At 43.5% G+C, this 27,813-nt stretch overlaps 1 protein-coding gene across 1 annotated transcript; it reads right to left on the bottom strand.

The window, feature by feature from the left end:
- Positions 1–368: 368 nt before the first annotated feature.
- On the bottom strand, positions 369–25,068 carry ACE2 (angiotensin converting enzyme 2). Its single transcript, XM_036386632.2, has 18 exons — positions 24,877–25,068; positions 21,338–21,496; positions 19,365–19,458; positions 18,598–18,741; positions 17,276–17,388; positions 16,679–16,787; positions 15,856–15,953; positions 14,195–14,364; positions 12,923–13,149; positions 11,993–12,137; positions 10,428–10,526; positions 9,668–9,790; positions 9,166–9,338; positions 8,220–8,278; positions 3,634–3,734; positions 2,566–2,682; positions 1,136–1,330; positions 369–503 (listed from the first exon to the last, which is right to left on the bottom strand). Exons 1-18 carry the CDS (start codon positions 25,063–25,065, stop codon positions 383–385), a joined length of 2,436 nt encoding a protein of 811 aa, XP_036242525.1. The 5' UTR covers positions 25,066–25,068; the 3' UTR covers positions 369–382.
- Positions 25,069–27,813: the final 2,745 nt, after the last annotated feature.

Raw genomic sequence — 27,813 nt, 5'->3', positions numbered from 1 at the left:
TTGAGGTCTCCATCTGGAAAGACTGAGATGTTCTTCAGGAGTATATGAGTTATTGTTTTGTGTGCATTGGTCTGTATGCAACTGTACACTTCCAAGCTTTTGTATCTCATTACACAGGAAACAGAAGTTGGATGCAGCACACACATGAAAAGCAGCACAAATGGTGTGTAATGTTATGCACATAATTTATAGAAAAGCCATGCATGTTTTCTAGTTACCACATAAACAGCAGATTTATTTGCTATTGGCCATGAACCAGTGGATTAATGGTCAACCAGAAGACATTGTTTGATGACATCCATAGTGTTTTGCTCCTTTGCTAGGCACTATTGTTAAAAGTGAAATTTAAAAAAAACAGAAGCCCTTAGTGTACCCACACCTTTTAAAATGATGTTTGTGTCTCTTCAGCTGGCTCAAAGCCCAGGTTTCTTCTTCCCTCTTCACCATAAGGGTTCACCTCTTCATGGTTTGATCCTGCTTCACCTCTGCTTTCTCTTGCTCTCCTGTAACAAAAATTCATTTATATTAGAAGGTCCCTGTTCTGTTCCAAGTCCTTCTGGATCCCCAGAATCCCTGACTATAAATAATACGGTGTTTAACTCGTAATATTTATATAAAAGAAATCGAGCTAGGTTTAAGAAGAACTGTAGTAAATCTGCTATGTTCTTAGTAACCCTGTTAGTGGAGGGACATAGAAAACCAGCCAAGCTATACTTGTTAATGCAGTAATATTTAAGGAAAATGTCATTACTGTACAGCCTACAATCAGATTAAAGAAAACTGCAGGTGCTGGTGAATGTGGACAACTCTGCTGTTGCAGAAGGCACCATGTTCCCAGCAGGACATCCCCTCCTCCCTGGCAGCAGCCTGGCCACCCTGCAGCTCCCTGCGGCCCAAGCATTTGGTTAAACTGATGGTGATAGGGAAATTGCATAAAGCTGCCAAAGCTGTCCTGTACTGAGAGACAGGGAGATGAACCTTTAGCTATCACTGCTGATGGGAAAGGGATAACAGGCTTTCATTCCTTAACTTGCTTCAGATAAACTGAAGCCTAATCTGTAAAAAAATCCTGATTATTCAATTATAGGGACATCACCCAGTAGTCATGACCAGAATATCCAAAAATATTACTCACTTTTTGCGATCTCTCAGCCCAGTGATGATCAAGGCAATAGCTCCAATGACAACCAGACTAATGACCACCCCAAATACAATTAACCAGATGGTTACTGGTGGTTCATAAGGGGCAGCCAGGGTTGGAAGTATTCCCACAAACTCCAGGGTACTATCATCGAGTCTGAAAGCCTCGTTCATTCGTCCTCGAGACATCCTGCCATCAAATGCAAATTCAAAGGGTTTCACACATTTATTGAAAGGAAAGGAACAATTTTCAGTTTTTTATAAATCTTCAGCATGGCAAGCTTCCCCTGAACAGCTCAGTGTAAAAGGCAGCAGAGGAGGTACTGCTAAACCCATTTTCCTTCTGGCATGTGAGTAACAACCATAGAAACTTGAACCGTTAACCTATGGCAGTTTAACTGACATGTTCAGACACTGTATGGACTCTTAAACTCAGTCTTAACATTTATTAAAGGAGCCTTCTGATCTCCTTCTCTGTTTTTATTTTGACCTTCATTCTCTTTACCATTTCTTGTCTATTGAAAAGCTTCTTAGTTATGCCACGTAAAACCGCAGCTTTATCATTTTACCTGTTTCCCTCCTACAATCTTACACAATTTTGATTAGTGTGTTTCTCACTTCCCTGAAACCCCTTTCCCTGGTATATCATCTGTGCCTGTTTTTCCTTAAACTTCCACATCTGCTACCGAGTGCTAACCCAAGAGTTACTTTCACAGCCATATTCTTCTCCCATAGTTCACCAATGTATCTCACTGCTCCTTCAACCCCATCTCAGGTTGATGTTGCTTTTAGATTTGTGCCCTCTTCATTTCCCACTGCACATTACCCATGATCTTCTGCAGAGTTGCAGTTTTACTTATCATTTTTATAGCAGTGACTTACAGTGGTGCCACACCATGCTATAAAAAGGCTGTTTATTGACCTGTAAGTGGGAACTAGATCCTGCTCTGACCTCCTCTATATAATCAAATACATCTGGCTGTCTTTCTACTACACCATTATTCTGGAGTCCTTGTTAACAATAATTCTTGCACTGACTTTTCAAAAATGAGAGGATGGACACACATCTGCATGCACACATCAATACTGTATTCTGTATTTCAGGATACAAAATAGTTCCTGTTAAAGTTTCAGCAATTAGGTCGGCTGGCAAGGTCTGATGCAAATAAGATGTATTTTGGCAAGACCCTGGAGCATTTTACTTTGGCTGTTGTCCAAGATACCATCTGATAGATGGACTGTTTTCTTTCTGCCATAATAGTTTTCATCCTAGTATCTCTCATCCCACTATTTTCATTTTAACTGCAGAATTTACTTTCTTGTCATTGCTTCTGCCTCAGCTGACTTAAGCACTGCTTTCCCTTCCAACCCTCCATTTGGTTGGTTGGTTGGTTGGGTTTTTTTTCCCAGAAAGCAAAATCTCACCTGATGGCATTTTCCACGTCAGCTTTGGGCACAATATCACTGATATTACCTGGCATGCTGACAGTAATGTAGAAGGAGATCCTTTGTGTCAATTCCCCAACATGAATGTCTGTAACACTGAAGGAGAAACAGAAGAAAAGGTTATTTTCATTGTTGAGATGACATTAGCTTTAAATTTGAGCCAGTGAACAGTTGTGTTTGATTGACATTGCCAGAGGTTTAGTTTACACTGGGGGCATGGTGAAATCAGCTGGGAGGTGATATCTGTTTTCCTGCCAGAATCCCTTTTTCTATGTGCCAATTTGTAACTTGAGCTGAGAGAGTCTCCCTCATACCTAAGACAAGTCTTGGTGTAATTTTCCATAGCACATAATCACTTGCAAAACAGAGAGTGTCTGGGGTTGATCTCATGAATGAGGTGATGTATGAAGTACAAAGTGGAAAAAAAATAGCTTTCTTCCTTATTTTTCTAGAGTAGATTCTAGATATTACATGACTGTACTTCTATAAAGTAATATCTAATAGCTTTAGTAGATAGCTTCTGGACATTATTGAAAATACTTGATCAAAAGGGTTGTTTTTCTTACCAAAATCACTTTCAGGTGAAAGATTTTATGCTTGTAACTGAACCTAAATAAGATTAGTAAGTCTGTATCAAATTCTAGTGCTTTATAGTCAACATGTTTATCTTTCCTTAGCCCCAAACCTCTTGGATATTCAGTATGATATACATACATTGCTAGAAATGTTTATTTCTAATCAGTCTGCCTTCCCTCATTTTCTATATGTGTGTTTGGCACAAATTGTAAAGGTTCATCTCCATCACTGATAAGCTGCAGGAGATAAAGCCTTCTTACCTAACTTTAGCACATTATTCCTAAACTTCAAGCTCTTGAAGGGAAAGATCTCACATACCCAAGTTGTCATCTTGCCTTTTTGCAAACAATGTTTGACGTTGTTTCTGTCACCTTACATTTAACAGAAGGCACAATTAATCCCACCAGTTCCTGCCATTAGCTGAGCAGGAGCAATGCAGGCAGAGCTGGCACAATTAGGCAAGCCACTCACTCGAAGGCAGCTTTCTGTTTCTTCTCCTTTGCAAAGTATTTCCTCATGGCATAGGCAACAGATGACTTGAACAAGAAGAGCTCGTTTTCATCCCATTCATACTGCAGAAAAAGCACAAGAGAAATTCCTCAGAGATGGCAAAAAATCAGGGACATTAAGAAATTCTTCTAAAAAGAAATAGCAACTGTGATGCTTGGCATGCACTTCAGTATTATTTATTTGTGCCATGATAGCACATCAGAAACCAACCCAAACCCTTTAGATCTGTTAATCTGGGCACTGTGCAGGAGAATAACCAAGGAGGCATCCCTGCTGCCAGACATCATGCTGTCCCTCTGCAATCTCTGGCACCTTTATATGGGACTGCTGAAGATGTGGCAGTCCCAGCACACTCCCTGCCTTACAGGGAGTAAAGGCATCAGCAAGGCTATTCCTACTATTGAATATTGTACATTCTCTTTGAATTTTAAAGATTTCATTATTTAGATCTTGTTTTAATCATATAATTTTATTTGCAGAGCTGTTCTGTTGAGGAAGAGAACCTTTGTGGTAGAGTCGTTGTGTGAAGGTGGCTAATTTATTTGTTTGATGAGCTCGGATTTTTGTTCATGGTCTGTTTTGGTAAAAAAGTCTTTGCATCAATACTTCTGCAGCAAGCACATATTTGGGTTTTTTTCCCTGGAGAATACGCAGGTGATATAAAAAAATATATTGCCTGTGTGCAGGCTTCTCCTGGCCTGCCTTATGAGTCCTAAGTTATTTGCAGTGGAAGACAGAAACAGGTTCTCTGGGGCAGGACCAAAGGCAGGACCAAGAGCTGTACAGGGGGCAAAAACCACCACAGGAGGTAATAAAGCAGCCTGGTCTGTTGTGAAATAGCATGTGTGCACAAAGGGAAAATCCCCAGCTGAACTCTGTGGCAATATCTTTTTATTCCACTCAGGCATAGATTTGATTGTGTTTATGGTACCTGGGCAGGAAGGCCCATAAATGCTGTCAGTGATAGAAAGTCAGCTCCTGACTTTCTTGAGCATTATTCAGGAAGGTGTGGTAGAAGGCAGCTCTGTTTTAACAGGCTTTATAAAACCTAGCTACATTTTTCAGATGTGTCCACCTCTTGACACTGATGTAAAATGAGAGAGATGTAGAAATATCTATAAGAAGACAGGGATAGACAGGGATAAACTGTTTAGCTGGATCTGTTGCAATAGGACAAGGAGTAATGGTTTTGGACTAAAAGAGAGTTGATTTAGATTATTTACTAGGAAGAAATTCTTTACTGTGGTGAGGCATTGGAGCAGGTTGCCCAGAAAGGTGGTGGATACTCAGTTTCTAGAAACATTCATGGTCAGGCTGGGTAAGGCTTACAGCAACTTGATCTAGCTGACGATGTCCTTTCTCACTGCAGTTGTGTTGGGCTAGCTGATCTTAAAAGGTCCCTCACAACCTAAAGAGTCCTGATTCTATTAATAAAGGGCAGGAAGGGGCAGAAAGAACCCACTGCTGTCAGCCCATTCAGGACCAGGTCACAGGAAAGGCACAGGTACCCAAAGCCACGGCAATCAGAGCAGTGCCCAGGGCACTTGGAGAGCAGGGGCTGTGCCAGCCCTGGCTGCTCCCACCAGGAAAGGCTGAGGCTGAGTTCCCTTTGCGAGGCAAATGCCCCCAGCTTTCTCCTGCTGGCACAGCCCTGCACTGAAGCTCCTCTTCTTGTTACTGCTGCTGCCTCCAGCAGCTGGCACTGTTCACTATCACAGCTAAGAGGCTATGGTTGGGGTTTCTCAATTTTCTATTTATGCCCAACATCTTTAGGCTTGCAATGCTGGTTTTTTATTATTATTATTTTTACCAGGATCAAATTGAGCTTGATTCCTCTACTGATGCTTTCTGTACTTAGCATGTTAACTTTTTAATAGTTTATTCATTTCTCTAACTTATACTTTGTCTTTTTCAGACTAATGTAGTCTAATTGCCACCATGCCTCTCAATTGCCTTTATAAATACTATTACTGGCTGTGTGGAGTGGAAGTACCTGGCTGGTTTCTGATCTGTGTTTGAGTTGTGATTACCCACAAGGCTTCCCCAGACATCCCAGACACCCACCCCACACTGTGCCTTACAGAAGCTGCTTTGCTTTCAGAGAGAGATGAACTCTGCCAGGCACCTCTGCTCCCTTATAGTGTGTTCACTCTGAGATCCCATATGTGATTTGAAAGACAGTGTAAGTGTGGCCTCTGATTTTAAAAGGATTTTTCATTGTCAAATACATCTAAATGCCTGCAGGCTGACAGCTCTCCATTCTCTAACACTGTCTTGTGTGACAGCCCTTTACAACGTGATCACACGTACGGCATTGACCTGGTAGAGAATTTTGAATCAATGTTTGGAGAGGGGTCTGGTTTTCAAGTGGCAGTCAGAGGCTGGCACTCCTGGAACCATTTACTTTAAATGTGACAGACCCCAAGGCATTCAGTGGGGATCTGTGGCAGTTTCCCTTGTGCAGGCACTTTCATAAAGCCCCAGCTGCAGCAAAGCTGTGGATGTTTCAGCCTCATCAGCTGCACCGGTGATCCAGCAATGCTGCGGCTGCAGCTCTAATCTCATCAGCCTGAAAACAATTAGCAGGGTAATTGCGGCAGTGTGCGCTCTGGTACAGCTGGCACTGAGCCCATCTGAGAGTCTGGATGCTTAATTTGCCAGAACTGGGGGCTATTGAACCGTCCCTGCTGGGGCTGAGTCACAGCCTGTGTGAGCTGCAGCTCCCTGTCCCCCAGCACAGCAGTACCTGAGCCCCAGAGCAGCAATCCTTCCCTGCCTGAGCCCCAGAGCAGCAATCCTTCCCTGCCTGCTCTCTCCAGAGCCAGCGAGCACAAGTGCAAAACTGTTTGCTGGCATATTCAGACTGCTTTGTGCTGTTAGGTCAGGGCAAAGCAACTCAAAATGCACCTTAAACAATCGCCCACAGCTTCTGGGCACTCTGAGCCGTGCAAAGCACCCAAAACACATCACTGTGCGTAGCTGGGCTGAGATTCTGCCCGAGGTTCCCCCTGCCTTTTCTCTATGCCAGCTCACACATGTACCACTACCTGCTGCTGCCATACCAGCATTCAGCTCAGCAAAAGGCACATTTGTGGGGAGGCAGAAAGCAACCAAATAGAAAAGGTTTCTTGCAAGTCGATGATGTGAACTGGTTTTGAGAGGAGAATGTATGGCTTGCTCTTCAGAGCTTAGGAACCTACTGTCCATACAATAATTCAAATTAAGTAATCTGTATGAGATTGTTTTACAGCTGCTCAATTGCACAACAGAAGACTATGATGGCTAAAGGCAGGCATAAAAATGATATTAAGCTAAACATTAACCATAATGACTAATAAACGTGTTGTAATATGGAACCTTTTTATGCTGTTGATATCAGTTTTGAATTGTATCTAACTTGACTAGGCAGTCTAGGAAGCAATAAAACTCCAGTGGGGCTTGCGTGTGAGAGAGTGATAGAGGCAAGAGCATCAATTCATGAAAAATGGGCCCGTGGTTTGTGTCCTTGCTAGCGCAACAGGCTCCAACACGCAGCTCTAAATGGCCTGCCTGATGACATACTCATTCTTGGAAAATTACTAATGTCCTGCAAGGTGAAAATGGCTATTAACAGGAATGAAGTGTCTGCACTTAAACCTTCTACACTGCCTCCATGAGATTAGCATAAAGAGGAAGAGTTAGAATAAGGAGTGAATTTGCAGCCTGGGTTAAGCAGATGGGCTAAGCCAATGCTCTGTTTAAATCGTAAAAGCCATCTTCGGCTTTGATGAGATTTTTTTCATTGCTGTAATACATTTTATTGGACCAGCTGGTGTAATTGGGCAGAGCAGACAAGCTCTTGGGAATGAAAGCCCTTCGCCTCATATGAAACAGAAGCAGCTGCACTGCACTGTCCCCTGCAATCTCAATAACAAAGCTGTTTCTGCATCAAGGTTGGAGGGCAAGGAGGCAGCTGAGCATGTCAGGGACTGGAAATATTACTGTACACAGCCAAACAAAAATCTATGGAGAAATGCTAACAGATGTGTTTTAGTTTGAAATCAAGAGCATTTAAGGACAGAGAGTGGGATCCACCAGCCTGCTTTTAAATGTGAAGTTAGCTGCTCTTATAACTTCTGAAGGCAGCCACCATAGCCACGATAATGGCAATTAGAAGAAATTAGGTAGAAGCTTCAAGTGGAGACATCAGCAAATCTGGGGAAAATACAGCCATTTTCATGTACACAGGTTCCTCTATGTTAGCCCTCCAGGCCTGTTCGGTAGGAGGAGGAAAATCATGATTGGTATCTCTACAGAATAACTCACCTAGCTGAGATGCCTTTCCTAAAATGGGTGGCCTCACTCAGAAATTCCTCCACTAATTTTAGAGGCAGCCCTGACCACAAACTTGGACAAGACACCTTATATGTGATAACCCTCCAGCTGAGCTGATGCCACCCTTCAGACACAAAGATCAGCCATGCCCTGACAGCTCATTTTCTGAGCCATCACACACCACCTCTGTTGCCCAAGCAATAAGAAGGGTGCCACAGCACAGACACACTCACCGCCTCGTTCCCCAGAGCTGACTTCAGGCTGATGCGCACTTTGATGGCATTGCTAGAATCTGGTTTAAAAAGAAACAAGGGCCATGTTAGAGCTGCTGCAACAGAAAGTCTGCTCCTGGAAATGCTGAGGTGGCTAAAGCTTCCTTCCTTCCTTTATTTGCTCCCCTTGGAGAGCGTGGTGGGACTGATTTTGTTTCCCTTCAGTCACCTCTACTGCAAACACAATCATCTGAGCTGCCAGTTCCCAAGTCTGGTTTTGTAGCAGATAGAAGGAGAATTCCTCTCTCCCATCACTGGGAATGAGCAGCTTAGATGCGGATGCTGGTGTCTGGTTAGGTGAATCCCACTATCAGACTGGCACAGGGCTGTAAGAGTTATAATGCTCACTAGTGCCAGCAACGATTACATACCTGTCTGGTCCATCACTCAATGTCACAATAAGCTGAAAAATGCATTTTTCCACAGTCTCCTCCTTTTCCTTCCCTTGAGCTCCCCTCTTTGACTAACACATGTCAGCTAAACCATAGCAGTAATATTTTTGTACTGGTTTGCCCCTACACCCAGCTCCCTGGACAAGTGGCTCCCAGCTCTGCAATACAGGCACACTGCTCTCAGAAAAGTGCCACACAAGACCAAGCTTCTGAATCTTTCTCCTTCTGTAGAGCCATCCCACACTCTGAGGACTGCCATCATGAAAAAAAAGACACCTCAATTTCAGAGAACTGGGTGAGGCTCTGACAAACACACATGCTGACTTCTTCAGCTCTGGCCATAAGGAAGCCAGTCGGTTTTCCTGTGAGTAGAACTTACAGCTCAGTGCTTATCTCCCAAAACCCTGCTTTTTTAGGGGGAATAGCCTCCAACAGCTAGAAGAGAGAGGCACTTTGCTAACCCAGGGTTGTGAAGAATAACTTGTGTCCTTAAATCACCCCCAAGCCATACATACATGGTGTCCAGTCTGTTTTCCAGCCAATGAATCTGCCAGAATTGTTTTTTTTCAGCCACTCATATAAAGGTTCAAAGTAGTGGAGCAAGGGAGCTGCATTCATGTATTTCTCTCCTGTTACACTTTCCAGTGCTTGAGTCCAGGGCTGGGATCTTCCTAATTCCAGCAATTGTCTGTATATGTGGAACAAGAAGTAATATTATTGCCATGCTCCATCGTGATGAGAAAAACACTCAGTGATCAGTATAAAGGTGTTCTTTGCTTCTGAATTCACTCCTTTCTCCCACTACTCCTATTAATAAAATATTTTATTCCCACAAACAAGTAATTAAACCTTTGATGTTTAGAACCTTAGTGTTCATAAATTTAGTCAACTTGTCAAAATGAATTGAGCAGGTACAGGCTAAATTTCCAAGCTAGGTTTATTCTTGATACAAACTCATTTACTCCAGAAGCTTTGTTACACTCTGATTTATTACATGTGAGAAATTTGCTTTGTTACCTGAGTTTCTGCCCAGCTTCAGTGGAGTTGGTAATGTCACATTTGTGAAGAGGGCCAGTATGGTTGGCTTCCTTGCAAAGTGCCTCCTGAAACTGGAACTGATAGATGGTGCGAGTGTAATACCTACAGGAGGGGCAAGGAAAAGGGAGGCACAGGTTTTATTAGCTGTCTGTCAAGGAAACCTGCAAGCCCTTGTCCTTTGGAAAGCTCTGCTGCATCAGCTGTCACTCCTGCTTGGGAGACTGCACTGCAGGGACAGAGGCCAGCTGATATTCACAGGCTAGGCTAACTCAAATCTAGCAAAATGCCAAGGTCAAGTGGACTAGAAGAGCCCCAAATCTGTTTGTTGCCACATAAATCAGAAGAGAAAGTTTTTAAGGTCCAGCTCTCTGCTTGGAGCCCTCTAAAATGACGTGGCTGGGACACAGCGGACATCCAGGGCTGCATGTTCATGGCCCAAATTACATGGGGCACAGTGATCCCCCAGGGGGCAAACACCTCATACAGAAGTGCTCCTGCTGGTTTGATGGCAGCATGAAACTTTCCTGTTCAGCAAGAAGGTCAGCAGCCTCCTCACTGCTCAGAGATTATTGTGGAACAACCCCTCATGTGCAGAGAAACACTCCCATTGAAATCAGCAGCCTTCAGCCTGGGCTTTAAACAAAATAAGATTGGATCCTGAGACTCTCCAGCAGATGTTTTAGTTAGCTGGGGCTGTTCTGTAGACAAAACTTGAGTCATGAATTAAACACAGCCCTACCTTATGAAGGAGTAATCATTGGCCACGTGAAACAGCGCGGCAGGGTCGCAGTAGGTTTCATCATGAGGGACTGGCTCCACAACACCAACTATGGCTCTCCTGGAGATGAAGGAACAACACAGGGTTTCTGTTTATAGACAGAATAAATAAGCAGAGGTAATCTGACTCAGCTTTCCTTTTGTTTTGTCTGATACATATGGACACCTCTCCCTTGCAAACAGAAGAATTCCATACAGCTCCCAGTAGCCCCAAGAGTTCTGCTCCACAGCTGGAGACCACAGAGAGGAAGCTGTTTGGAAACTCATAATGCAAGGAAGGGATTTGTATGATGGCAAGGTGTGCAGGGATCAATTAGTGGTGTGAAATAATCTGCAAGACATGAGATTCACACAACCACCTCATGCCCTGGGCCATCCCAAGTTTAGAGACCTGTATTTCATTCCTGGCAAGGGCATGCAGAGACTAGGCAACCCAAAAGGTAGATGGCCTCCTATGCCACTGTGTTGGAGATAAGATTTCTCTTTATTTTCCTCTCCTGAGACTGTGTTTCCTGAGAAACAAACCCATGCCTTGAGTTCTGAAAATGATAATAAGCTTCCATAGAAATATTTTTCATAAACCTCTATTTCAAGCAGAGAGCTTTGCAGTGCTACTGCAACAGATGTGATAAGCTTCCCTAAACAATTTGTCATTCTCTATTTCTCTGACATCTCTGCTACTTTTGAATACATTGAAGTTGATTGATTTTTACAGTGGGTCAGGAGGCTTGCATATATCAACTTTTATTATAGATTCTGTTTGCTGATGGAGGCTTGCTGTTCATGTTCATGTTAGAGTTCAGGCTCCATTTTCAGTGTGGGGCTTGTTTGGTTTCTTCGCATTTTTTTGCCCTCATATTAAAACCAACCTGGGAAATTACAAACTCCAGTCTGAATCACATTTATTTTTAATCTTGTGCTCCAAGGTGCTGAAAATAGACTGATTGATGGGCACAATCTGAAAAAGCTGTTACTTGCCAAGGGAACTGTATTTTCTGTACCAAGAAAGGTGATATCTTGGTACACAAAGAAGGAAAGATTCAGTCTGAAATCTTTCAGACAATTTGCCTCCAAAAGCATGACACAGTCTGAAGGAAAGTGTGCTCAGATACTTGGTGAATTGAGATCTGCATGTTTCTCTGGCAAGTACAACGTATCTCACTTTCCACTTGTCCTTTAGGATGTGGGGAGCAAACCAGAGCACAATGAGACCGATGAGACTTAGAGAAGGGCTGTACTTTAGCTGTGAAGGTTTCTTGGGCAATGTGTCAGGCGGACAGCAATGTTTATCTGGAACAGGCCATGCAAAGGCCATGGGCTGTCTTTATCAGGAAGCTGACATGAGGCATTATGAGGCATTGTCTGCACCACAGTTGGGTATTTCTATCTAGCACTCTATTGGTATTTACAGAAACACTCAGAGACACAGATCCTGCCCTATGGGGGCACAAACACCTCAGTATGTTAACTAGGGTTGAGTTTGCAGGTTCATTTGAAAAAAAAATCCCCTTTGTTTCTCAAACTTACTTCATCTCCCACCACCGTTTGGTCCATTCCTGCTTTGTAATCTCACCCCTAAACACCATCCACCTCCACTTCTCCAGCATGTAAGTAAAAGGCATTGTTCCAACAATGGTTAATGCTTGTTTGAGCAGAAAGTTGATTTCAGTTTCTGAAGAGAGAAGCAGTTAAGGTAATGGTTATGGTAGCAATTAGTATCTGTTTGGATGGCTAAAGTTGTTTCCTTTAACAGCTAATGCTTACATCTTGTTTGAATTACAGATTTTCACTAAGGAAAAAGTGGAAGGAAGAATACTACTGAAAAAAACATAAAATCATTTAGGAATTGCACACTGTTTTGTCTCTTTCCCCCATACTCTTAAATGACCTAGTCCTTTGACATTTACATTTAGTTACCCATCACTGAGAACCTCTCCAGTCTCTGAGGAATTCTGAGCTGAAGACATCTTAAAATGTATAAAATGTGCATCTTCATCCATCTAAGGCACTGCTCAGAAGCCAGATGAACTGCATTATAATGAGGGCCTACCCATGTTGTCACTCAATATTCACTTAAGTGGGAGATGTAAATCTCAAGTTTCAGTTTCATTTGAACTGCTAAATACATACTTGATAGAGATATGTATGGATTCATGCAACAGAGATTGAAAAGACTTTCGGAGACTTATCTAAATGAACTATGAAGACTTAAGGATGAGTTGTTCAGTACTGAAGGTAGTGAAGTGCTAGCTACTTCTTTTTAAATTATATAACAGCATTGTAAAGCAGTGATTCTTGCTTCACAATGCAATTTGGGGAAAAAATAGTCTTTCTGGTAAATGAGATGAATAAGAAGCCTGTCAGTCGATTGCTGAGTTTGCAGGCATGATCTTCTGCTACAAAATCAGGACAGAAAGTGCTTTCACATAAGGGCATCATATTTATGCATTTATTTACCTTCATCATCTTGGAAAGTTGGCTCTAGCAGATCAAGAGATTTCAAGTGCTCAGGCGTGGCTGCAGAGAGTGACATAATTTCCCCTACAGCTTCGTGGAAGCCCTCGTTGGCACCGCTCCTCAGCAGGTAGGGCTGCGCCGCGTAGGCCATGTCGTACTCAACGTGCCCCATCTCGTGGTGTGCTGTCAGGAAGTCATCCATGGTCACTTTGGTGCACATCTTGATCCTAGACACCAGAATAAAGTGTCTGTGCTTAGAGAGGGAGTGGCCCAGGGAAAGGCTGGCTGATCCCTGTGTGCCACAGCCATGGGACAAATGCCCTTTGCAAAACCCGGGCAGCTACGTCCTGGTATGCAGTGCAGATCCTCCTGCTACAGCAATACTTCTGGGCAACTCAGGAAAACATCTTCAGCCACCTTGAAATTGTCCAGGGAGTAAGAGAAAACTGCTGTTTTGTGAGAACAGCTGTTCCCTAAAACCTGGCAATAAAATCACTGTATGTGTGGGAGTGAGTAACCACCAGTCTTAGTAAGACAGTAATGTATAAAACCCTGTGTGTTGGTGACTCCTGCTACTTCATCCTTGTGTAGGGTTTACAATTTACTAAAGGAATGTCTTCCAAAGAGGGTTTCTTTTCATCTTCCCCAGACTGCTGATGTGGGACACTGATGTGTTTCACTCAGGCTCTGCTGTGCACCAGCTTCTTTCCCTGGGTAACTGTGCAGGCTGCAACAGGGGTCAGAATTTCTGTGAGAAGTATTCATTGTGTGGGAACTTGCTGTCCCACTTCTTTCCCAAGTAAGGAAGAGACTGATGGATTTTCATGAAACTGGACAACTCTGCTGGAGATAGACATTGGACTGTCAGGACATTTTCCCTTGCTACCCAGGGACCCACTGCCATTGCTGCAAAATGTGCAGTTGTCCATAAATCTCACTGGTATCCACCTGCATTTCTGGTTATTCTTTATGCCCTAGAACATAGCCATTATTTCTCTAATTCATGAAAATATTAGTCACTTCTCAGCTAAAATTTGAGAGTAGATCTTGAGTAGATCTATGAGTAAGTTTGAGTAGATCTTCACAGGAAAAGTTGTATAGAAAGGTTTACAGTCCCGCAGGATCCCTGCTCTCTTGTCTTCCCTCCCCCTTTTCTCAGCCAGAAAAAAAAATACAGGAGAAATTATAACTTAAGACAGCATGGTGCACCTTTAGTGAAGGTATGTTTGTTCCAGGAGGCAGTACAAGAAGGGGTCATAGCAATTCCAGTACCTGTAATCGTTTTTGCCCAGGTCCCATGCTGTAGGATGGCAGACAACCTTCCTGCCGTCAGTTGGCTCTGTGAGCATGGAGTTATTCCAGAAGCCCTCAGTCATCTTAGGAAGGCCAATGGAAGCAAAGAAGGCCTCAGCAGATTTGAATATTTTAATTGCATCCCATTTCTGAAAGAGACAATGCCACCATTAACCTCTGCTTCTGCATGCAGCCTGTTCCCAATGCTCTGCTTGATGCAGGGCAGCTGACTTAACACATTTCCCAGGAGCTTCCCACCTGCACCTGGCCTGTTGAGAGTAAGTCAGTAGTGTCTGCCTTTGGCACTTCTATCAATTCTGCTGGGAACTAGAATTAAGTGTTTTCCCTGCAAACAAAATAGGTTACTGCACTCAGAGGTTCAGCAGATAGCACCTGACCCAGACCAGAGAAGCTCTCAATAAAAGATAAAGTAAGATAAAGAATGAATTCCTGTATGTCAGATCTGTGATCCAACCCTTCAGTCACTTCAGTCAACCCGGGGACAACACATTTGAGGAAGTGGAGCTACATTCCCAAGAGATGAGCATGAGAGACTTCAGCCAGTACCATAAAACCTGGCAAATGTATCTATGGGAGTTGCTTATCAGATTAGAACTGCATGGTTATGTTCAGGATAATTTTGCCATTCAGCAGTTTTATTGTTCTACCCAGCAGGAGCTCTGCATTTACTGAAACGAGCTCTCACAGAGACCTGGGTGGCAAACAAAAAAAAATCCCAAATGGGGCACACCCACCAACAAGGATGAGCCCTCCCACTGCTCAAAGGCTTCCCTTCTTGCAGTGGTAAATAATGCTTCCCTTCTTGCAGTGGTACTTCAACAGACACAAATTTATGACTACAAGTGGGTCAGTAGTGTAAAACAGAGGTGAGATTAATGCAGCAGACTTCTGCAAACTGCTAAGGAATCAAATTCAACTATTCCTTCTCTTACCAGCTTAACATTTTCATGGAGTGCTGCCTTCGAGAGGAGAGTAGATTTCAGGTAAATAATTGCATTTCGGAAATCAAGTTCCATCGAATTCCCTTTAGTTTAAGACAGGAGTAAGGCTTTGGCAAGACTAGAGGGAATTATCTTCACCCATGTTCTTGGTCTGGTAAAGGTGGTGTCACAGCTGTTAGCTCTACAGATCTCAAACACAGACCTTATGCTGCTATGCAGTTATCAAAAGATAACAGGCAGCATTGCAGTTTCTCTAGCTGTATCCAAATAAACAAGGCTGACAAAAATAAAACAAACTGTGATATACAAACTATTTGATTATGGTAATGACTGGCAAAGGTCATATTTGATACCAGCCCACTCCAGGAGTCCTGAAATATTTATAAGTACAAAATATATCTCTTAATGGATAAGAGTCTCTGAGGAAAATAGACCTGGAGACAAGATTAAGGGGGTCAAAGAGTGTGGAGTAAAACAGAGAACAGCCAAGGGAACAGTGAAAAATGCATAAACGCTTAAAAGTGAAAAGCAAAAAAAGGATACAAAAAGCAACACTTTGTTGGCAGTGTCTGCCTGAGGGCAGCCGTGGATTTCTAGAGAGCAGCTGATATTTGGTACATAATTTTTATACCTTCTAGATTTGTTACATAATGCATATTGCATAAAGGCATGTCTTACCTTTTCAATCATTGCAGAAGTTACATCAATGTTTGGTTTGGCTGGATAGGGAACAGTCAAGGCATACAGATTTGTCCAGAACCTACCCCACATATCACCTTCAGAAAAAGAGAGAAACGAAGAAATACTTTAAATGATTTATTATGTATTGCTCAAAGGTGCCAGACATGTCAATAAATCGTGCAGTGTCAAAAATAAGGACTCCTATTCACCTAACCAGGCCTGATCCAGATGTGTAGGGGAGCAGATCTGGAAGGTCATGCATATAGGATAAACTCAGATCAAGGATCCTTTTATTACCCAATATCAGCAATTCTTGGATAATATGGTTTGAGGACTGATTACACTCCTAAAGGTGTATGAAAACTGAACATCCATTTTTTTAGTCCACATGATTGTTGTGCCATGTTCAGGAACACAATACTTACGGCAGTTTAATGCTGCATGATTTGAAAGCCAAGGTATGAAATGTGGGATCTTAGAGTAAAATTTGAAAGGAAAAACAAGTCTCTTTGAAACTCTCATTTCTTAGGAAGACAAGTGCTGCAGAGGGGAGGGAAATGCCCCAGGCAAGTGCTAGAGTTTTGTGCTATGTGAGGTTTGGTGAGGATGAGAATACCTGCCCTCCCTTCCTGCTACTACTGCTAAGCACTTGTGTCATCTCTGCTAGGAATTTATCAATTTCTCCTCTACCCTTCTTTTATCTGTAACCTTTTTGTTAATATCTTGGTTAAATAGTCAGATTGCTCTCCACCCGTGTGCCTTGTAGGTGACAGTCCCCTGTATAAAGTCAGGCTTGCACACCATGGATGCATTGACATACCCAGCAAGTGAGCAGGGAGGCCTCCTGTGGAGCTGATGAGCTTGGGGCCATACACTTGCCCCAGCTTGTGTCTCACATAGGCATGCAGCTGCTCATACAGAGGTTTTATCTGGAGGCAGAGGAGGAAAAGGAAACCATTTTTATTTTTCACTTTGCTCTATTCTGCTCATAACTCTTAAACAGAGAGCCTTGAAGCTCTCTCTGACAAAAAGCTCCTGTACCCCAAACCTGCAGCTTAGCTTTGCCCCCTGCCTCAGGGCTCAGGCACTGAATCCAGATTCCAGCCACAGAAGTTCTGCTCAGGTATGAGGGAGGGAGGGAGCATTGACTTTCGAGCTGGAGTATCAAGGATGCCATCTACCCCATGGACCTGCAGAGCTCCCTCTTTCCCAGCCTTTGGGGACCTAGCTGGTCCTTGAACAGCCACAGAGGTAGAAAAGTCATGTGTGTCTCCTCCCATCTGTTTCTGTTAAACCCACGTAGACTGAGATCAGCCAGTTTAAAACAGGTTTCATCTTCATTCATAACATCAGCACGTGAGCCCACCATTTCAAAACACAGCCCTGCAACCCAGATGAGAGCTCTTCCTGCCTCTACCTGCTCAAACGTCTTCTCCACATCTTCAATCAGCTGGTCACGGCTGTATTTGTAATTTTCTGGAGACGTTGCTTCATAATTTGCTCTCCAGTAATCTCCATAGTCAGAATAACCTGTAAAGCATGGATGCATCACATGAGGACACCACAAGAGGCACTGCTTAGGTCTGCAGAAGTGCAGCTCCCTGCAGATCCCATGCAGACCTGCAGCCTTCCCCCAAAGCAAAGCAGCAAAATTCTAGATAGTTAGGGTTTAGCAGAGAGGAAAAAGCCTCCCTGAAGTCTCCCTCATGAACATGCAGGTATGGGAGATTTCCAAGAAATTCAGAAATTGATGTCATGGTTATCTGCTCGTTAAGGTCATTCAGTCCAGAGATGGAGGTCTAAGGAAATCAGGAATCCTGACTGGAGCTCCTGGGCTATGAGGGACAACAGCCTCTGCTCAGGCTGGATGCTAACAGGTTCTCACAGAAGGCAAAAACTGGTGAACATTGAATACGGACCCCCTCTTCCAGAAACCAAACCACCAGGACAGATGCAGACACCAGCAGTGAAATTCAGCTCCCACTTCCACAACATCTTCCAGTCCACTGAGCTCCATCAAGCCTGGAGTAAAAATGGCTCCTAGCTGAAGTCTCTTCCTCGGTGGTACAGAGGAAGGCCATAATGACCATTTCTTAATGTTTGGCTTTTTTCCCTGTCTTACTATTTGGGCTCTATTTTCTTATCCAGCTCCAGCCTGACAGTTTTTGCAAAACAGGGAAGATGGGAAGGCAGGTGATACAGCTGCAGTCTGGCCGAGAGAGAGGTGATGTAGCTACTTCAGAAGTTACCTTAGAAGACCCCAAAAGAAAATTAGAAGGCAGCTGCAACTATTCCTTGAAAAGAGTTCCATATGATTTGTGTGGAGATCTCAAACTGGAAGCACAGTTCTCTTGGTACAAAATCCTTTTTGAACACTCAGCTGCACCTGCTGTCCCAGGCCTACCAAATCTGATCATTCCAGCTAGGGAATAATGATTATACATGAACCAATGACTGTGGCTGCTGCAAGAAGGTCAATGCCCATAGGAAAGAGATGTTGCCAAAACTCAGCAACACTCAGAAGCTGTTTAGATGGAGTGTGCTTGTCCATAAATCACAAATGGTGCAGTTCTGGGTGCTATGTAATGAGGGGCACTGATGCATTATGGCCTTTGGGAAAAGTGCCAACCAATTTGAATTCCTGGGAAAATTGGGTAAGACTACAGTATATTTACTAGTTTCTAGAAGCCAGAAGAGAAAAAAAAAAAAAAAACAGAAAGAAAACAAAAATTGACTTACCATTAAGCCTTGCAACCTCATTTTCAAGTTCAACATACTCTTCATATAATGGTCTCATGAGTCTGCCAACATCAGCTCTCCAGCCTTCCCAGGCCCACAGCCTCTCATTATAATCAGTGCTGTCAGCCATAATAGCATCCAGACCTGTCAGAACAAAAAAGTAGGTGCTAGGCTTTGAAAAAGCAGAATTTTTCTTTCATAATAGGAAAACAAACCAAAGTGAAAGAAATTAATGAACAGAGAAGAAAACATTTTTTACTTGATATACTGAAAGGTCCCATTATTTCACTTCATCCTTTCCTAATTTGTTTCCCCCTTGTCTTTAAGAAGCATGGAGCACATACATAGTCTCATAGAATCATAGTCTCTTAAATGCTCTCTCCACATTAGCTTCCCTTAAGTTGGTAGAATTCTCAGTACTGGCCTCAATGCAACATTAAGTTCCAACATGACTGAAGGCAGGGAATAAAAAATAGATTTTCTGTGATATAGGCAAACCTCAGGTGACAGTCAGGCTGCCAAACAAGCTGAGCAGCCCTCCACAATTTTTTTTTGCTGCAAACAGGAGACAGTATGTCTCATGGGCAGAAGGTCCAATGGAGGTGCCTGAACTGCAAGGTGTAATTAAATTATGACTAAGCTTTAAATAGCAGGAAGTATCTGTTGAAATTACAGCCTGTTTTTTTGCAGTCAGGGGCCACCCTTTGGCTTTCTCTTTCTGCACCCTCAGGGTGAAGAACACGGTAGGGCAGTGGTTGGTGTCATACCTGGCTCCAGCACCAAGCACTCCGATGGATTGTTGACTTTACAGACAGTCCCAGTGCTGTAGATGGTACTCATTGTATTTAGCACAGTGCCCAGCTGCAAGTTAGATGCAAGACAGCCTGTTAGAAACCCACTCTGAGCAAAATAACAGCCAATTATGCTAATTCCTTAAAAGCTAGAATCAACACTTCACCCACCAGCTTAAATATTAAGCATATGTTTGAGCTCAGGAGAGATAATTGAAAGAATTTGCCTAAATGCATTACTGAACCAGATCTATCTGGAAAAGACAGATAATCTCCCAAATATATGATATAACCTACAGGTTCTTAATATCCAGTGAGACAGAGCTCTGGATTCAGTGAGCACTGACTGTCATGAGAGAGCTGTCGATACACAGCAGCAATAAAAACATAAAGTTTATCAATGTGCTTCCATAAGCATGAACGCACATAAACTTTGCAGGGAGGTTGTGGCTTGAGTGGCAGCACAAAGGGCCCCTTTGGCAGGTGCTTCCAGGCTGACTGCTGCCTGTGGGTGTTCACATCACACTGATTGCATGGATCTGCTTGGACTCCACCACAGAGAAGCCATGGCTCATGTCTTGGGCCAGCTGAAGGCCAAAATGCACCTGAAATCATTCAGCTGCATCTCAGAACCAATGCTCCGTGGCTTTGTTTTAAATATTTTTTTATGTTACCACATCTTCATGCCTCAAGGATAACATGTACCACCTTTATCTGTCCCTTCAGGACTATGCAAGTTCTCACTCAGAGCTTTAAATCAGAACTCTGAAGAGCTGTCAGTGGGAGGGGTAATTAGTGAGTACCTCTAAGTTTACCTCTGTCTGCATTACAATCAATTTTTGTGCCAGTGAAGAATACTTGGCTATTCCTATGGAACTCCATCAATTTGTATTAAAAAAGTCACTTTTCAAACATGAATCAACAACTACAGCCCAAAGGCCATTTTCTAGGAAATTCTAAGTGTCTAAACAAGGAGGGTACTGAAGAACATAACTCCTCAACAGTGACAACATTACCATTAGTGCACTGTTGTGATCCCAAATAAATACTTGTTTGTATGAACTGCCAGCATTCCCACCAACACAATCTGTTTTTCAGAAATGCATCTTATTTGGATCAGACAAGAGGTCCAGCCAATCTGCTGCATCCCTTGCATGGTGATTAGCACTACTGACCTTAGCAGAAAAATCTCAGGATTCTTCTGTTATTAGGACTGTAGGATCCTGGACTGCAGGTACCCAGGATTCAGTGCTATGTTTCAATTTGATCTTCAGCAAAGGGAAAGTAATTTAACTCTCAGAGGTTTGGTTATAATTTTTGAGTCTGCATAGCTGCTCACTCCAATTTCACATATAGTCATTTTTCATATATCTGGCTCTTAAGTGAGCTGGTCAGTGCAAATGTCAAATCTCATTATGGTTCTTGCCAAATCTTGCTGGCCTTCAGCAGGTTTCTGTGGAACCCTCCCCATTTTCAGGCATTTCAGGGTGCCAGTGCAATGAAATGTTCCTTCTTTTTCCCAGTGTGATAATGTACCATGTTCAGAGAAAGAAAGACTTCCTCCATCTCCACCTTTTTGACTCATTGAATGGCCTTGTACCCATCTCTTTCTGCTCATTGCCCTAGGTCTGGACTTCACCAAGCACTTACCACATGTCCTTTCTTGGTTTTATGGCTAATCCAGCTATAAGTGCAAGGACTCCTCCGAGGCGTGTTTGAAATTTATTCCATGGCAAAGCTGCTGACAGAAATGGCAACCAGCTTCCTAGGCCAGACTACCCCCAGTCCTGTACTGCTGTAAACAGCTAGAACAGGTACCCTTCCATACCATCCACTGCATCATCCCAAAACAAGCAGGGTGGTGACAGCGCCATGCCCCGGCATGAGGGAGTTGTGAGAGGCAGCTGAACTCACCCCCCAAAAGTGATGAACTAGGTTCAACAACTTACTCTGTTATACTTTTCTGATGACAGCACAGAGGATCCCTTTTCCTGGAGAATCTGGATCTGGAGCTTGGTGAGGTGATCCGTGATGCTGTCCACTGGGAATTTGCTGGCATTCCCAGAGGCCTCCTCATAAAACGCGGCCCACCTGGCGCCCGCCTCGCTCTGCAAGGGGTCACACAATCCTCAATTAATCCCTCCAAGGCACTGGATTGGCCTGATGCACTCAGAGAACAAAAATATCACTTCTAGGGAGAACTTCATTTGTGAAAAACACTCCTGGACTGCAGGCTGAGCACTTAAACCAGCTGGTGAAATGGCTAGAGAGCTTTTTGCCTTTGTTTTATTCATACATCCAGATAACCATTTTTCTTTGGGAACAGCAAAAAGCATGACTGTCTACTCACACCTTGGTGGTTATAATTGATCCAGCATCACTTTGCTGTGTCTCCTGCTATTCTAAATCACGTTTTCTTCCCTTAGTGCTTTTCTTCACTCACCTGTGAAGAAATAAGCCAGGGCACAAAGAGATCTGTGACCCAGATGTCAATCCCCATGTCTGCTGCAGTAGCAGGAACACTCAGCTGCCAAGATAGTGATACTGAGTCTGTTTTTAAGGCAAATATCACTTTCTTCTGAAATGCAGGCAAATAAAAGATTATACTTGGCAAAGGAGGCTCTAAACTGGTGCCCAAATTGGGTGTGCAAAATCTCAACATTTTGCATGAGATTGCTTTTAACACTTCTGCAATTACAGACCATGATATGTGAAACCTCCAAATTTCAGTTCACAAAGTATAGCATTAGAGCACAATTCAGAGTTGGGACTGTCTTATTCACCTTTTTCTAGTACACAGGTTAACACATCAGCAGCAATTCCAAATAGCAACAAGAACAGTACTAATTAACCTGGGTCCTTGGGAGAGTTTATTCAATTGTGCTTACACCAGAGCTTCCCAGGTTGTGGATAGGGCACCTGTAACACCCATCTCTAGTGCTGAGGCATCAGGAAACTCCAACGCCGTACTGTGCCTGAGGAGCTCTCTCAGGCACCCTTCACCCCTGGCAGACACACCAGCAGGACCAGCACTCTCTGCAGGGCTGTGCATGAGTTCAGCCCCATGTGTGACAGGGGCACAGCACCCACTGCTCCAGGCTCCAGCACAGAGGGGTGGGGGCAGGTGTAAACCCAAAATCCCATCCCCACATCTCCTCCATCCTAGCTGCAGGAGGGCAGCCATCACTGGGAGGCTTTCTGTGACCGTGTTCACAGGGGTCTTAGGATGAGGGAAGAGACAAGGATCTGACTCCATGTTTCAGAAGGCTTGATTTATTATTTTATGATTTATATTACATTAAAACTATACTAAAAGAATAGAAGAAAGGATTTCATCAGAAGGCTAGCTAAGAATAGAAAAAGAAAAAATGATAAAAAAGGCTTGTGTCTCAGACAGAGAGCCTGAGCCAGCTAACTGTGATTGGCCATTAATTAGAAACAACCACGTGAGACCAATCACAGATGCACCTGTTGCATTCCACAGCAGCAGATAATCATTGTTTACATTTTGCTCCTGAGGCCTCTCAGCTTCTCAGGAGGAAAAAATCTGAAGGAAAGGATTTTTCATAAAAGATGTCTTGACAGCTTTCCAAAGTCTCCCCTTGATGGGACACTCCTGACACTCCTCAGGAGCCTGCAGAGCCCAGTGGGAAAGAGCCTGATAAGCACCCAGAGAAGAGCATTGCTGTGCCAGTGTGTTCCTGAGCTCCCTGTCCTGAGCAGGAACAAAGAGGTGCCTCAGGAGTGGCAGGGCAGAAGAGGGGGCTCGCTGGCTACAAAAGCCAGGAGAAAGCAGTTATCTTGCTGTCTGATATTTCCACAATTAGAGGAATTAGTTGGTAGGTCAGAGGAATAGTTGTAGGGCTTGTGACACAATTTAGAAGGAAAATGGATGTGAAGGAGCCAGAAGGGACAGTATTCATTAACTCTCCTCCAGCAGAACGGGAGGAGGGGAATCAGTGGATTTATTACCAGCGCTGCTGAAGAGATCAAGAGAGAGAAGAAGTTCTCTCTGAACACTAGACTAATTGGTTTTATTGCTGGTACCTCCTCATGTATTTTATTATCATCTCATTAATGCTGAAAATACTATATAGGGCTTTCATTTTATTTGTTTGGAAACATTACATTTTAAGTGTCTGGTGCCTCAGAAAAAATTCCAGATTGACAATGATTAGTCATTAGGATTTCTTCCAGCAACCAGTCTCCTTGCTTTAATTGAGAAATATGATAATTAAAACATGTTTTAATTAAGTTCTATGACCACAAAGTGAAAAATCAGCCATTAGGCAAAAATAGATGTAGGATGTTCAGCTTCATTTTTATGCTCTGAATTGTTTTCTCTAAGGCTTGAGTTAACTTTAAAAAATGTGACGCTTCAAAACAAAGCAAAATTCAAGGTGCTTTTGCTCATTTTGAAAGGCTTTGAGCTTACAAGATACTGAGCTGAGGCATGGCAATATCAGTAACCAGCCAGACCATGGCAGGCTGCTCTTGACAAGCTCCTGCCTAGAGACCCCCCCGGGGCTGGGGCAGACAGAGGCTGGTGCTGGGAAGCAAGAACTGTGTTGGAAGACAGCATAAATAAAAGTGCTATGAGATAGAAATGGACTTTCAAACCAACACACAAGACCACTGTAATAGAAACTCCACTGCTGGCATTTGTTAGTCTGTGATCTCACTTCATTTTTCCAACCCTTCCCCAGTCTAATACCTCCAGGCAATCCACCAACAGCCCTGACTATGAGGAGTGATGGGGGCAGGGGGAAATGTCCACCACTGAGTAACTGGTGTGGGCCTATAAATCCATCAGCAAACATTTAACAGAATGCCTGCATCCAAGAAATATTTGCATACTCACTGAGAAGTAAAACAACTGCCTGTGTCAGTAAAAAGCCCAATGTTCGTCTGGTCTTAGGGAAAGTGGGAGACCTGAGCTCATGGGAGTGCAAGGTACAAATCCTGTTTGCTTGCACCACAGAGAGCTCCTACCCCAGGCCCTTGGAGAGGATCTTCACCCTCAGGATATGCCCTCTCCAAGAGGAGAGGGAAATGCTTTGCTCTTGGAAAGGGAAACCCCACAGAGAAACACTACACCAGGAGGCACTGGTGGAGTTGGACTCAGGAGAAGAAAGCATCTCTTTCCATCCAACACAGATCTTCAGGATGAACATGCGGTGCTCCCCTGCCTTTTCCTTCCACTCATTGGAGTGACCTGAAGTGATGGCTAGGGACATTCCAGCTTCTGGACATCCCTCTGCAGTGCAGGCACTCCAAGTGCTAACCCAAGGCTGTAGAGGCTGGCAGTGGCCCAGGCACATCCAGTGAGCATTGTTACACTAAAGCAAGCTCCTCTACCCTCCCCAAAAGGAAGCACAGCTACCAGAGAAATAACACTCCAATTTCAGACAAGCTTGGTGGAACAAAAACAAATCAGAAAGTGTCAGATTCCTAAGAGAACAGTAAGGATGCAGGATGGAGCACTCACCATTTTATTGGCATTCTCCTCAGTGATGTTGGTGTTGTAGTTCCATGAGGCAATGGAGTTCTCATAGCTGATATCTTCTGCCCTCCTGTTAAACTCTTCTAAAAACGTTTGAGCTTGTTGTGTGACATCCTGAGGGGTCACAACAGCACTCAGGCCGCAGAGAAGCCAGAAGTGGACCAACATATTCATGTTCAGGATGAGAACCTCTCAGTGAAGTAGGTTTCCTCAGGCAAGCTTCTCTGTTGGCCTCTGCCTCATCAGCCTTCAAGCATGGCCACCGTGAAGAAGAAAGGCTGAATCCAATTTGCTGGACCTTTTATAGGTTTTATTCATTATAGGAGAGAAAGGAAAAAGTTTTTTATAAAAAGCCAAATAAACAAAAGTCAATGATTAACTTTGGAAAAACATAATTACTCCTGCCATTTTATGGCCTTCTTATAAAAGGCTTTTACTTTTGGTTAATGTTTCCCAAATGTGCTGTCAATGATACAGCTGGTCACTTTATCTATAGCCTACCCGTGTCTCTGGTAGCTCAGAATCTGTCAATCCTTTAACAGGTTGGTGATAAGCTGTAAAAACATTTAGAAACTTCACTGAAACACCAAGCCAAGAACCTTAACTCCCAGGCAGGAAGAAACCCCAGTGAGTCTGAGATAGGGTACCTGGTTGGGTGTTAAGGGACATGTTTTTAAAAGCTTTGCAAAGCCCAGGTGATTTGGGGAACAGACCTCATTTTGAAAGTAATGGGGGCATAAAAATTTAAATGTGAATTTTAAATGTTCACTGAGCCATCAAAAAGCAGCAAGAGACTGTGGGATCACAGCATCTTGTGTAGAGACCTAATCTGAGCTATAAATCAACTGGATTTAAGTACTAAGGTGACTAAGGCTACTGAAATGACTCCATCTTAATATTTAAATACCTTTGCTAATCTAGCTAGGAACCCAGCAGTTACTGCAAATCAATGGGAAAATCAATACATGAATTAGCTCTGGAAATGCAGCTTGGGTTGAGTGTTATCGATCAGACAATGCCTTAGTATTTTTTAAATTAGCCTGTTTCTGCTCAAGATCGCTTGGATGGTTTTGTTTTGGGTCTTGTCAGGGTTTGTTTTGAGATGGAACTCTGAAGCCACATCCACAGGCTTGGTTTCCCATTCCCACCACGAGTCTGCCTCCATGGGAGCAGCAGGAATTGGCCCTTCATTGCCAAACCGTGGAGAGGAGGTCCAGCCCTCAGGAGCCCTTGGGAACCCAGCACAGCCTCTGCAGGGCCACCAGCAACAAGCATCTGGCAAGCACAGCCCAAAACCAGGGAGCTGGGGGGAACACGCAGCTTCAATATCCTGTGGTATCACATCCTGTGGACCAGGGGTGACTGATCTCTCTCATCCATGTGCAATGCTCTAAAAATTGTTTTTTTGAGTGAAAGTTAACAACATTCACTCAACCCTTCCCCAGAGGTCATGTTCCCTAAATTTCGTGTTGCTCTACTTGGTGTCATCCAGATTTGACATGTTTTGTGCTTCCTTAGTGCTGGTGACCATATCTGCCAACAACTGAAACTGTGTCAGTGACCAGGAATCCAATCACTGGGACACTATACACACAGTGCCTCTCTGATACACACCTTCCTTCTCGTGACATCAGCCAACATCAACTCATATTCCAGTTGTGACCTTTCTGGTAATGCCACTTGCTCAGCTGTTCCCTTTTTTGTCTCTGTACATCTGGCTCCAGGGTGGCTCCAGTTACTGCATTGTCAATTTGTCTGGGCTGAAGCACATCACAGTGATTTCAGTCCATTTTTCAAAATTTTATGATCATTTGGAATTGTAATCCTTTGAAGGACTCCCTTGGCAGTGCTTGGCAATGCCCAAAAACCTGTTAATAGATAGATATTCTCTTCCCACATCCAGATGATATGGGATGCAGTAAGGCCCAGGAGAGGTATTAAAATGCCCCTGTTCTTGACTGAGAACCACAAAGCCTGTTTTCTAAGTAATTATGTGCCTTTTGTGATTCTTGTCTTGCTCATTGCTTCTCAATTTGCCAGTGAGACTGTCACATGGTGAAATGATGAAAGGTTTTTGTGCTGTTGTTTCAGCTGCTGCCTGTCAGAGCAGAGAATTATGCCTATTATTACCTTGATTTCTTCCTCTTCAGTAGAGAACAGGAACTATGTTGACCCTTCACTTCAACTCTCCTATTTTCTCTTCTGTGCTGGCAAGTTAATTGCACAATCACTGAACTGGGTATTTTTAGGGTACTGACACAGGGCTAGCTGATTCAAAACTCCATTTTTACATGCAGGTGTCATTTTTCCCCCTTTACAGTGCTCTGTCCAGAGGCAGCCCTGGTAGCTGTCACCTCCCTGCTATGGTGCAGGAGTCACCTCTGCTCCTCACTCCCATCTGCTGCAGCCACCTCTCCAGGCACAGCCTGGAACACCAAGGGCTACGTGCACAACCCAGGAGCCCCCAGATAGCAGGATACTTCTGGGAGATACCTGTAGGGCAGAGCTGTATAGGGCTTGCCTCTGCACCTGCATTTAAATGTGTGTGCAAGCACTGTAGTGAGCTGGAAATGAGCAGGCAGAGTCACCCTAAATTATGCTGCAAATTCTCTGCCCTATTTCTAAGTTCTTTTCTACTGCATACTTAAATGCAAACCTTGATATCATATATGAGGAATAATAAAATAATTACACTCCACCTTTCTTGCCATGTCCTTTGCACAAGAGAAAAAATAAGCTGTGAGATGAATCAGCACAAAGTTACCTTTTGAAAAACTGGGTTGGAACAGTGAGGAGTCACTGAGCCTCAAGCAAACCAAACCTTCATGGATGGATTTGCTCCCATTGAGAAGACATATGGGAGACACTAGATTCATAGAATCTATGAATCCTGGAATACCCTGAGTCGCAAGGGATTCACAA

The sequence above is a fragment of the Molothrus ater genome, chromosome 2 (genome assembly GCF_012460135.2).
Source record: "Molothrus ater isolate BHLD 08-10-18 breed brown headed cowbird chromosome 2, BPBGC_Mater_1.1, whole genome shotgun sequence".
Taxonomy (NCBI): Eukaryota; Metazoa; Chordata; class Aves; order Passeriformes; family Icteridae; genus Molothrus; species Molothrus ater.
Note: the sequence above shows the minus strand (reverse complement) of the source record. Positions and strands in the feature narration are given on the sequence as shown.